Below are 13,374 nucleotides of genomic sequence, written 5' to 3'. Positions count from 1 at the left end.
CTGTATACGCTTCCTCGCCTTTCTGATGGTTTGCAGTGTAGCAGTGACCTCTCCCAGTACGCTGCTGTCAGGACATGATGGGAGTTGTAGTTTGCAGGGATTCCCATATCAGCAGAATTCACACACAGCAGATTTTGTGCCCTCGTCTCCATCTGTGAATGATGCAGCAGATCTGCCATGTGGGAACTTGCCCTTAAAGGGGAAATCCAGCCTGCACGACCCACTTCAAGGGCAACTGTACAGCTATTCTCCATCCTGTGACTCTCCAGCTGTTTCAGTGTTACAACCCCCATCATGCTCTGACAGCCGAATGTTACCAGGAAAAAGCTGTAGGAGGGCATGATGGGAGTTGTAGTACTGCAACAGCCGGGAGGCTCAAACTGGAAAACCCTCCAAGGCAGTTGGGGGCATGCTGAGAGTTGTAGTCCTGTAACAGTCAGAGGGCAATATACTGGGGGAGACTGATCGAAGAAACCAAGGGATCAGCCGAAGGCTGCTAGTGCATGATGGGAGTTGTAGTTATGAGAATATCGGTATTAGTGAATGTGTATAGCGTCTGTCTCTGCACGAACAATAAAGCTGGGTGTATTAGAAGTGCTGCACCTTCTATGGCCGCTATCTCATGTATTTGAGAGTTCAGATTAGGGGGTCAGCGGCACTACAGCTCCCATCATGCACTGATGGCAGCAGCTGTCAGTGACGTCCCTGTACGTGAGCTCGGACGCGTCTGCCGTGTAATAAAACCTTTGGTCCAGAGAAGTGATTGACGTTAATGAGTAATGGCGTCCATGGGAGTCCGGACGGGGGAGGGGAGGCCAGACGGGGGAGGGGAGGCCTCTGCTCCATTCATATCCTGTAACTCCCGTGGGATCTGCTGATTTGTTATATTAAAGGGGATATTAGTTACCTGATCTACAAAAAAAAAAAACACTTTAAGTCAGGGGTGTCAAACTCCCAGCCCTCCAGCTGCTGCAAAACTACTACTCCCATCATACCTGGACAAGATAAAGTTAACAGTCAGGCATGATGGGAAATGTAGTTTCGCAACAGCTGGAGGGCTAGGAGTGTGACTTAAAGGGGTTGTCCAGCAAAAATATTTTTCTTTTAAATTAACCAATAGAAAGTTATATAGATTTGTAAATTTACTTCTATTAAAAAAATCTCACATCTTCCCATACTTCTCAGCTGCTGTATGTCCTGAAGGAAATGTTTTATTTCCACTCTGACACAGCACTCTCTGCTGCCACCTCTGGCCGAGACAGGAATGCGGTCTTGTTTTTCTATGAATCCCCATAGTAAACCTCTCCTGCTCTGGACAGTTCTGTGTCAGACTGGAAATAAAAAATTTCCTGCAGGACATACAGCAGCTGATAAGTATGGGAAGACGTGAGATTTAATAGAAGTAAATTACAAATCTATATAATTTTCTGAAACCAGTTGATTTGAAAGAAAAAGATTCTCGCCGAACAACCCCTTTAAGTCATTGTTCACTAACAGATTGACAGCTTTTCATGTGAGGATTCAGAGAGCTGCCAATCACCAAGTAGAACCACCCACACAACTCTTTTTTTAAATCAGCAGGTATCAGAAAGTTATATAGACTTGTAATTTACTTCTATGTGAAAAATCTCCAATATTCCAGTACTTATTAGCTGCTGTATATCCTGCAGGAAGTGGTGTATTCTCTTCAGTTTGACACAGTGCTCTCTGCTGCCACCTCTGTCCATGTCAGGAACTGTCCAGAGCAGAAGAGGTTTTCTATGGGGATTTGCTGCTGCTCTGGACAGTTCCTGACATGGACAGAGGTGGCAGCAGAGAGCACTGTGTCAGACTGGAGAGAATACACCACTTCCTGCAGGACATACAGCAGCTGATAAGTCCTGGAATTTCCCCTTTAAATGGACACACAATGAATTGATCTCAATAGGTGCTTGTTTACTTCCTCCCATGTACCTGACGCTCCACGTTCTCTTTCAGGGCTGCGCCATAGAGGTGACATGGGAGGAGGAGCGGCCAGTCTATCTGGGCTGGATGGAGAATCGGAGCAGAAGAAACTCAGATTACACTATGGTGGAGCTGAACAGGCAGCTGGCGGAGAAGCTGGGACTTGTGGATGGACAGCAGGTACTGAGCGTGTACCAGGGCTCTGCACTACAACTCTCAGCATGCCCTGCTGGAGCCCCAGGTTCTCGTGATGTTTATGTGTCAGCCACTGTCTCAAGACATTTTTCAAAGGGGTAAAATCACATCTATTTTCCTCAGGTTGTGTGTGCTATTTCAATTCACCTCCATTAACATTAATGGAGCTGCAAAAAAATCCACACCCAAACCGAGGAGAAGAGTGGTGGTGTTTATAGCGGCCATGTTTTTTTGGATACTACAGTCACATCAGCCCAAATCCAAGTAATTCCCAAACCATTCGGAGCATCTCTGGAGACCTGACTATGCTGCATATGAAAGAGGTTTATTCATACAGTCATACACACAGACGTATACGGTATCAGATACAGAGCGTTCAGATCACCGACATATATAATAGTACAGACAAAGCAGAAGGTACAGTGACCGAGCGCCTGACGCCTGTCACATGACAACGATCAGTCATCCCATTGTATTCTGTGTGGCTGAGACTGATCGAAAGAACTATTCAGAGAACAATCACAACTGGAAATAGTCTCTCTCTCTCTCTCTATATATAATAAACGTAGAAAACATCGGGATATTGGAACATAACTAGAGGTCACTGCAAGAGTAAAACAAGCGTAGCCTGTGACTGCGGCAGGAGACAGGAACAGTGTCCTGAGGGATCTCAGCGGGCGGTGTACTACAAGGACCAGCATTCACTCTATACTGCGATGTGCTGCTCTGAAGGTTTATTATCTAGGTGACATCACGTCAGGCTGATTTGACCTCTGAGAGGCGCAGTCCTTGGACTTAGACGCCATTCCCAGCAGGGCAGATAATACACAGTATACAGAGCACAGCCTGTCACACTTCTGTATATGAGAACTATGGAGGGCACATACAGAACTAGGAACTATTAAAGGGGTACTCCAGAGACACCAAAAAAAAAAGTGCGTACATATACACAGCCCCCTCTACCACCAATGTTTGTGTCGGGAACTGCAGAGCTATCCAAGCCCTGCAGCTCCCGTTCCCCTGCCAAACAGAACTATACAGAGCATGGTCGCTCTCTCCCTCCCCCCGGTGTATGGGAAGCTGGACCTCCCTCTGCACATTGCAGTTTATCATTGCTAGAACAGAGAAGGGGGATCGTGAACCGCAGGGCTTAGGCAGCCTTGCAGTTAGTGAGACAAGCGTTGGTGGCAGCCGAGGGGGCAGTGTCTACAGAAACGCATATGTACTTTATTTATGACGTTATATTACAGAGCAATATAAAACTTTTTGTATCCAGAGTACCTCTTTAAGAGTTACTATTTTTACTTTGCTTCTCTCAGTGTTCCCATCAACATGCAGCTCTCCGGCTGTTGCAGAATAGTCGTAGTTTTATAACAACTGGAGAAACACCGAATGGGGGACACTAAAAGTCACAAGTTTACCTTCCTTTCTGATACACTTGTAGTTGTCCGGCAACAACTAGTCAAATACATGGCCGTCGCCTTCTTCCAAGAACTGTGCTCCACCTTCACAGGTTGTGTGCGGTAATGCAGCTTGGCTACTTATCCACACTCATCCTGTAGACAGTGGTGGTGCTGTTTTTAGAAGGAGCCATGCTTTTCTTATCTTGGACACCCCCTTTAACATGCACAGACATAGAATATACTCAGTTGTTAAACCTCACTGCCAACTTACATCTGTACAAACACAAGGTCCATATTCGATTCCAGATCAATAGAAATGCAGATGAGTAACAGCCTCTTGTCCGTGTATATAGAATATGGTGGTAAGTAGAGAGCTCATTGGGGGTCACGTCTGTTTTGACCAGGGAAGGGCAAACCTTTGGCCCTCCGGCTGTTGTAATACTACAATCCCCATCATGCCTGGACAGAAAAATTAACTCTTTAGCTGTCCAGGCATGATGGGAGTTGTAGTTTTGTAACACTCTGAGGGTTGAAGGTTCCCCTTCCCTGGTTTAGACCTTGGATCTTAGGAATGGACATAGAGTTGTCTGAAGCATTAGCAATGAAGTAGGAGACAGCACGTCCGTAGATAAAGTTGAAAAAACGTGTTTAATGACACACCAGTGCGCGACGTTTCGGCTGAATCAGCCTTTCTCAAGCAGTGAAAGGCTGATTCAGCCGAAACGTCGCGCACTGGTGTGTCATTAAACACGTTTTTTCAACTTTATCTACGGACGTGCTGTCTCCTACTTCATTGCTGGACTTTCAACCACCCTGGGCCAGGGTGGAGAGACGGGCACCCACCTTTACTACAGTAGGTTTGTGCTGCTGTGCAACAATTTGTTTCTTGTCTGAAGCATTAGGGATGCTGACTGAACAGAAGCTTTTTCGGGGGGGGGGGGGGGGGGGGGCAATGAGAGCTGTGATATGTGCAGGTTACCGCCCCCTCTCGTAGCCGGGGAAGAGCTGGGACAGGACGCTCTGCAGGGGCTTGTTCACCTGCATGTTGTAGTTCTTGCCCAGGTCGTGCCTGCAGGCCGGACAGCTGTACACGGCAGCCTTGAAGGAGCGGTCCAGGCAGCTCTTACAGATGTTGTGCAGACACACGGTGGTGATGGGCTCGTAGACCACCTCCTGGCAGCAGATGCACAGGAAGGTCTCCTCCACCTTGTTGATGAACCTGGGCCCATCCTTGAGATGCGCCATCACTTCCTTCCACAGCTTGACGTTTAGCTCGTCCTTCTCGATCAGCTCTTTCTGCGCCGGCGTCAGGTCATACACCAGCTCGGTTTTAGTTTTTTTAGACTTTCCCTCTGGAGACGCTTCTTCATCTTCATCGGTGTCATCATCCTCAATCACAGACTTCCTCTTTCTTTTGCCTTTGACCGGAGTTTCCAGTTCATCTGAATCAATGTTTTCCTTCTCTCTTTCCTTGTTGGCAACGGACTCCAGGTAGCCCTCGGGGTATTGCATGTTGAGGCCCAGCTTCTTTACACGTTCTTTGCCCTCCTTGGTCCATGGTGCCGGCTCTTCATCATCCCTCCTCAACAGATAGCGCCAGATCATGAAGCCGGATTTGCCCGTTTCGGGCCAATATTTCACCACTTTGTAGATGCCGTCGTATCGGTTACCATCCTCTGGGGCGTACTTGCTGTGTTTGCGCCCCTTTGCATTGCGCACGACCCGGACAGGTTTACCCGCTTTCCAGTCTTTAGCTTCGGCCCCCTGCTTGTCGTTGATGGGGGCGTTACAGTTGAGGGCCAGCGCCCGGTTCATATTGGTGAGCTTCTGGTCACATGACTGCTCAGCCGTTCTCTTGTTGCCTGTGAGGTCACGGCCTCCACTGCCCGTGTAGGTAAACTCTGTCCCGTCATCAGCATCATCCTCGTAACCTCCCGCCAGCACCAGGGAATAGGAGCCGTCATTGCTTCTGCCATGAATGCCGGCCACATGGGGTCGGTGCACCCCCGCCTCACTGACCTGCACCCTGAACTTCCACATAGTGCCGACAGGTACACCTGGTATCTTCCCATAGTGATTGGGCGGAACAATTGTACATTCTCTGGAGCGCCCCACACACGCCATGCCTTTACCCCAGTCTCTGTGAGAGGAGGAGCTGGCGGACGCCATTTTGGCTTTCTTCTTGCTCTCCTTTAGCTTCTCCCCCGCCAACACCACCTCGCTGGTATCGTTCCTGCAGTCAGGGCAGTACCAGTCATCCACATCAGGCAGGGCAGATAGAGGAGGGTCCAGGCAGTAGATATGGAGAGCCTTGTCGCACTCATCACACAGCAGCTGCTTCTCTGGGTCCTGTTTGCCCCCGCAGGCGTGGCAGGCGCACATGCGGCACTTGGTTTTGGGGTCATCCTTGCACAATCTACATTGCGGACCGGTCTTGGGCTTTTGGGGTATCTCCTCCGGGGGTGGGAGCTGGGGTTCAGGTTTGGTTGGGGGACTGGGCTTTTCGATCTTAAACACCTCATCAACGAATAGGATTTTGCAGTCGTCTATGGGGTCCCTGGTGTCCCCCGGAAACAGCTTGGCGTAGAGCTCCTTGCTGGTCTTGCCCTCTTTCTTGCGCAGGATCTCGGCGTCGTACCAGTATCCCCGCTCTCCGGGCTCCTCCGGGTTGTAGTTGAGCATGACCACCAGTCCGGCCTGCAGCTGCCCCCATGAGAGCTTGGTCCTGGCCCGGGGTCTCACGTCCTTCCCGGTCAGGGGCACTACACCCTCCTCAGGATAGTCCTCATACCTTATATGGTAAGTGACGTCATCGCCGGGGCTCCCCCGGGTCACGCTCACCACCTCGGCCTCGAACCAGGCGCCCATATGCAGGTCCCGGGCGTCCACCAGCTCCTTCACCGCGTACAGACCGGGGGCTCCAGGCTCTGCGGGCGGCGGCTGCTCCTCCTGGGGCTCCGGCCCTTCGGGCTCCGTCTCGGACATGGCGGCCTCGTCGGTGTCTTCCGCGGTGACCGGGGGCGGGGCGGGCTGGCGCACCAGCAGCTGCACGATGTCATTCAGGCCGACGCTGTAATCGAAGAGCGTGTGTCCGTCCACCATCTGCTTCCCCCGGTAGAAGAGCCGCTGGCGGTCCTGCTGCGCCCCGAACACCTCCTGGATGCGCTCCCGCAGCTCCTCCACCTTGGTCAGCTTAGACAGGGAGTCAATGCGCTGAGTCTCCCGGCCGTCCATGGTGCGCACCTGGATCCACATGCTGGCGGCTGTATGACGGGAGCGGCCCGGTGTGAAGGAAACGTGAACCGAACTCCCGCGCTCCTCACACTGCGCGGTTTGTACTTTGGCGGGATCCTGACCCGCCCGCTTATGATTGGTCAAACGCGGACAGCAGGGAGGGGCTTACAGCAGCTGGCCCCGCCTTTCCTGGCTACGTCACTTTCCCGCCCGCTGTCAGTGTTGTTATGGCTTCAGCGCTCGGTGTATGTCAGCGCCATGCCTCACCTCATACGCTGCCTCCTCATACACGTCTCCCTCATACACGGCCTCCTCATTCACCTCATATACCTCCCCCTCATTCACCTTATACACGGCCTCCTCATTCACCTCATATACCTCCTCCTCATTCACCTCATATGCGGCCTCCTCATTCACCTCATACACGGTCTCCTCATTCACCTCATACACGGCCTCCTCATTCACCTCATACTCGGCCTCCTCATACATGTCCTCCTCATATACCTCCCCCTCATTCACCTCATACACGGCCTCCTCATACATGGCCTCCTCATTCACCTCATACACGTCCTCCTCATTTACCTCATACACGGCCTCCTTATACACGGCCTCCTCATTTACCTCATACACGTCCTCCTCATTTACCTCATACACGGCCTCCTCATACACGGCCTCCTCATTTACCTCATACACGTCCTCCTCATTTACCTCATACACGGCCTCCTCATACACGGCCTCCTCATTCACCTCATACACGTCCTACTCATTCACCTCATACACGGCCTCCTCATACACGGCCTCCTCATTCACCTCATACATGTCCTCCTTATTCACCTCATACACTGCCTCCTCATGGAGGATAACATCACACTTTATTCATTGTTAATAAAGGAAAACACAGTTATTATATGGTGACAAGTATGATATTATATATTAATGCATTATGCTGCGTTTACACAGACCGATTATCGTTCAAATTTTCGCAATAACGATCGCATTTAAGCGATAATTGTTCCGTGTAAACACAGCAAACGATCAAGGGTCGAGCTAGAAATCGTTCATTTTGATCTTTCAACATGTTCTTAAATCGTCGATCGGTAAAAAATTCGCAGATCGCGTCGTGTAAACGGTCTTTCAAAGATTCACCCTATGTGTTAGATGGGCTTAAGCAATCTTAAAAACGATCGCAATAACGATTTTTCTTAAGAATTTTCTAACAATTTATTCGTCTAAGCTCTGATCGTTATAAAAACCAAATCGTTGCTTCAAAATCATTAAACAATCGATTGGGCGAATTATCGCTTCATTTAAACGCAACATAACATACAAGAATATGTCTGTGGTAAATATATATCCTGTCACAGGCCGAATGGAAGCAACCCTCCCTCTTCCTGAGGTAAAAGCTGCCACAGAGGTTATAGAGGGGACTGCACCTGGATGCTTGGTGGTGATGGTACTTGTAGTTCCCCCAGGGCTTTTCTGTTACTGCTGCCTGAGGTAATGGTGGAGTCTGGAGGTGTCCTTGGTGTTGATGAGGTGCTGAGAGAATAGGGAGTTGAGGTGCAGCAGTGATTTTGCTTGAACGTGAGGTACATGACATACACAGACTCTTTTTGTGTGGTAACTTCCAAGATGGCCGTCGGCCAGAGATGGGTTACTGATGTGAAAATGGAGATTTGTATTGTAAGGGTGGGTTCACACTACGGAATCAGCGCCGATAAATTCCGGCGGATTCTGTCGCCCGTGCCATAGACACCATTCTATGGTCAGGCCGATTCTGCTGTGCACGAAAGAATTGACATGTCAGTTCTTTCGGTGGAAGGCATAATCTGCTGGTACTGAGTGGGGGAGGGGCATGGTCTGCATAGCGGGGTCTACAGCACTGTACTCTGGCCTAATCTCTCCATAGCTGTAACCCCTCTCTCCCCGGACAGAGAGTGCTGCATGTATGTGCCCAGATATGTCCTGCTCATTCCTTCATGCTTCCTTGCAGTCTCTGTCAGTCCTTGTGTTTCCTATCCTCTCCATTACTGCTATAATGTGCATGCACTTACACTCAGCTATACACACTGCTGCTATAATGTGCATGCACTTACACTCAGCTATACACACTGCTGCTATAATGTGCCTGCACTCACACTCAGCTATACACACTGCTGCTATAATGTGCCTGCACTTACACTCAGCTATACACACTGCTGCTATAATGTGCATGCACTTACACTCAGCTATACACACTGCTGCTATAATGTGCCTGCACTCACACTAAGCTATACACACTGCTGCTATAATGTGCCTGCACTCACACTCAGCTATACACACTGCTGCTATAATGTGCCTGCACTTACACTCAGCTATACACACTGCTGCTATAATGTGCCTGCACTCACATGGTCCATGCTGAACCCACACCCCTTCCCATGTGTATATAGTCACTGAGGCCTGGTGTATACAGTGTATATAGTCACTGAGGCCTGGTGTATACAGTATATAGTCACTGAGGCCTGGTGTATACAGTGTATATAGTCACTGAGGCCTGGTGTATACAGTATATAGTCTCTGAGGCCTGGTGTATACAGTGTATATACTTACTGAGGCCTGGTGTATACAGCATATAGTCTCTGAGGCCCGGTGTATACAGTGTATATAGTCACTGAGGCCTGGTGTATGCAGTGTATAGTCACTGAGGCCTGGTGTATACAGTGTATATAGTCACTGAGGCCTGGTGTATATACTTACTGAGGCCTAGTGTATACAGTATATAGTCACTGAGGCCTGGTGTATACAGTGTATATAGTCACTGAGGCCTGGTGTATACAGTATATAGTCACTGAGGCCTGGTGTATACAGTGTATATACTTACTGAGGCCTGGTGTATACAGTATATAGTCACTGAGGCCTGGTGTATACAGTATATAGTCACTGAGGCCTGGTGTATACAGTATATAGTCACTGAGGCCTGGTGTATACAGTGTATATAGTCACTGAGGCCTGGTGTATACATTGTATATAGTCACTGAGGCCTGGTGTATACAGTGTATATAGTCACTGAGGCCTGGTGTATACAGTATATAGTCACTGAGGCCTGGTGTATACAGTGTATATACTTACTGAGGCCTGGTGTATACAGTATATAGTCACTGAGGCCTGGTGTATACAGTGTATATAGTCACTGAGGCCTGGTGTATACAGTATATAGTCACTGAGGCCTGGTGTATACAGTATATAGTCACTGAGGCCTGGTGTATACAGTGTATATAGTCACTGAGGCCTGGTGTATACATTGTATATAGTCACTGAGGCCTGGTGTATACAGTGTATAGTCACTGAGGCCTGGTGTATACATTGTATATAGTCACTGAGGCCTTGTGTATACAGTGTATATAGTCACTGAGGCCTGGTGTATACATTGTATATAGTCACTGAGGCCTGGTGTATACAGTGTATATAGTCACTGAGGCCTGGTGTATACAGTATATAGTCACTGAGGCCTGGTGTATACATTGTATATAGTCACTGAGGCCTGGTGTATACAGTGTATATAGTCACTGAGGCCTGGTGTATACAGTATATAGTCACTGAGGCCTGGTGTATACAGTATATAGTCACTGAGGCCTGGTGTATACAGTGTATATAGTCACTGAGGCCTGGTGTATACAGTATATAGTCACTGAGGCCTGGTGTATACAGTGTATATAGTCACTGAGGCCTGGTGTATACAGTATATAGTCACTGAGGCCTGGTGTATACATTGTATATAGTCACTGAGGCCTGGTGTATACAGTGTATATAGTCACTGAGGCCTGGTGTATACATTGTATATAGTCACTGAGGCCTGGTGTATACAGTATATAGTCATTGAGGCCTGGTGTATACAGTATATAGTCACTGAGGCCTGGTGTATACATTGTATATAGTCACTGAGGCCTGGTGTATACAGTGTATATAGTCACTGAGGCCTGGTGTAAACAGTATATAGTCACTGAGGCCTGGTGTATACAGTGTATATAGTCACTGAGGCCTGGTGTATACATTGTATATAGTCACTGAGGCCTGGTGTATACAGTATATAGTCACTGAGGCCTGGTGTATACAGTGTATATAGTCACTGAGGCCTGGTGTATACAGTATATAGTCACTGAGGCCTGGTGTATACAGTATATAGTCACTGAGGCCTGGTGTATACAGTGTATATAGTCACTGAGGCCTGGTGTATACATTGTATATAGTCACTGAGGCCTGGTGTATACAGTGTATATAGTCACTGAGGCCTGGTGTATACAGTATATAGTCACTGAGGCCTGGTGTATACAGTGTATATACTTACTGAGGCCTGGTGTATACAGTATATAGTCACTGAGGCCTGGTGTATACAGTGTATATAGTCACTGAGGCCTGGTGTATACAGTATATAGTCACTGAGGCCTGGTGTATACAGTATATAGTCACTGAGGCCTGGTGTATACAGTGTATATAGTCACTGAGGCCTGGTGTATACATTGTATATAGTCACTGAGGCCTGGTGTATACAGTGTATATAGTCACTGAGGCCTGGTGTATACAGTATATAGTCACTGAGGCCTGGTGTATACAGTATATAGTCACTGAGGCCTGGTGTATACAGTGTATATAGTCACTGAGGCCTGGTGTATACATTGTATATAGTCACTGAGGCCTGGTGTATACAGTGTATAGTCACTGAGGCCTGGTGTATACATTGTATATAGTCACTGAGGCCTGGTGTATACAGTGTATATAGTCACTGAGGCCTGGTGTATACAGTATATAGTCACTGAGGCCTGGTGTATACAGTGTATATAGTCACTGAGGCCTGGTGTAAACAGTATATAGTCACTGAGGCCTGGTGTATACAGTGTATATAGTCACTGAGGCCTGGTGTATACAGTGTATATAGTCACTGAGGCCTGGTGTATACAGTGTATAGTCACTGAGGCCTGGTGTATACAGTGTATATAGTCACTGAGGCCTGGTGTATACAGTGTATAGTCACTGAGGCCTGGTGTATACAGTGTATAGTCACTGAGGCCTGGTGTATACAGTGTATATAGTCACTGAGGCCTGGTGTATACAGTGTATATAGTCACTGAGGCCTGGTGTATACAGTGTATATAGTCACTGAGGCCTGGTGTATACAGTGTATATAGTCACTGAGGCCTGGTGTATACAGTGTATAGTCACTGAGGCCTGGTGTATACAGTGTATATAGTCACTGAGGCCTGGTGTATACAGTGTATAGTCACTGAGGCCTGGTGTATACAGTGTATAGTCACTGAGGCCTGGTGTATACAGTGTATATAGTCACTGAGGCCTGGTGTATACAGTATATAGTCACTGAGGCCTGGTGTATACAGTGTATATAGTCACTGAGGCCTGGTGTATACAGTGTATAGTCACTGAGGCCTGGTGTATACAGTGTATAGTCACTGAGGCCTGGTGTATACAGTGTATATAGTCACTGAGGCCTGGTGTATACAGTATATAGTCACTGAGGCCTGGTGTATACAGTATATAGTCACTAAGGCCTGGTGTATACAGTGTATATAGTCACTGAGGCCTGGTGTATACAGTATATAGTCACTGAGGCCTGGTGTATACAGTGTATAGTCACTGAGGCCTGATGTATACAGTGTATATAGTCACTGAGGCCTGGTGTATACAGTATATAGTCACTGAGGTCTAGGTGAAGGGCATGCTGAGAGTTGTAGTTTTGCAGCAGTCACAGTCTGTATATAGCTGAGGTTCTGTCGCTGTAACGTTGTGGTTTTGGCGCAGTTTATGAGGCCGTCGCTGTGACATCACCGCAGCTCTGGGGGCTCCTATATTTCCTGTTAGTTATAATGCAGACAGACGGTCAGACCACTTTCCCACCAATAACCAGAAACGACTCTCCTCCTATCATGATCAAAATGCAGGATGGGGAGGAAGGGAGAGTTGGGAGTAGGGGAGGGAGGGCAGGGTTTTTTTTTGTATTATTTGAAAAATACACAATAACCACACGGACATTGTATATTCTGTCATCGTTTCAGCGATTATGTCATGTGCTCAAAACTTCAATAAAATTTTGTTTGCAAAAAAAAAAGATGCAGGAGTCCCCCCACCCACCTGTCACTTTTATGTGTGATTGTTATTATAACATTTCAGCTTATTTTATTGCTTTCCTCTACAGGTGTTCCTGAGGCCGTGCACCAACGTCCCGTCTTGTAAGGAAGTCACAGTTGAACCACTGTCTGCAGATGACTGGGAAATACTGGTAAAGCGATTTTATCTTTACTGTTACTGAAGTTAGTTACCTCTGTTTAACATTTTCCAGTCCTCCAGTACTCATCAGCTGCTGTATGTCCTGCAGGAAGTGGTCTGTTCTCTCCAGTCTGACACAGTGCTCTCTGCTGCCACCTCTGTCCAGAGCAGGAGAGGTTTTCTATGGGGATTTGCTGCTGCTGTGGACAGTTCCTGACATGGACAGAGGTGGCAGCAGAGAGCAATATATCAGACTGGAAAGAATACACCACTTCCTGTAGGACATACAGCAGCTGAAAAGTACTGGAGGACTTAAGTTTTATTTTTATAAAAGTAGTTT

The 13,374-nt window shown here is 47.9% G+C and overlaps 2 protein-coding genes across 4 annotated transcripts in view; one reads left to right on the top strand and one right to left on the bottom strand.

The window, feature by feature from the left end:
* The window catches only part of PEX1 (peroxisomal biogenesis factor 1), a 35,494-nt gene that overhangs the window by 841 nt on the left and 21,279 nt on the right, over positions 1-13,374 (top strand). For 2 of the 3 annotated variants that reach the window (XM_069959426.1, XM_069959424.1), the window contains exons 2-3: positions 1,978-2,124; positions 12,964-13,047. In XM_069959426.1, the coding sequence (XP_069815527.1) occupies positions 1,978-2,124; positions 12,964-13,047 (231 nt within the window). Of the gene's footprint in view, positions 1-1,977; positions 2,125-6,794; positions 7,020-12,963; positions 13,048-13,374 lie in introns of those variants that run through there. The other variant, XM_069959425.1, reaches the window with a different exon arrangement.
* Positions 4,324-6,929, bottom strand: LOC138784012 (E3 ubiquitin-protein ligase UHRF1-like). Its single transcript, XM_069959427.1, has one exon. It carries the CDS (start codon positions 6,795-6,797, stop codon positions 4,518-4,520), a length of 2,280 nt encoding a protein of 759 aa, XP_069815528.1. The 5' UTR covers positions 6,798-6,929; the 3' UTR covers positions 4,324-4,517.

This window comes from Dendropsophus ebraccatus, chromosome 2 (assembly GCF_027789765.1).
Source record: "Dendropsophus ebraccatus isolate aDenEbr1 chromosome 2, aDenEbr1.pat, whole genome shotgun sequence".
Lineage (NCBI taxonomy): Eukaryota > Metazoa > Chordata > Amphibia > Anura > Hylidae > Dendropsophus > Dendropsophus ebraccatus.
Note: the sequence above shows the minus strand (reverse complement) of the source record. Positions and strands in the feature narration are given on the sequence as shown.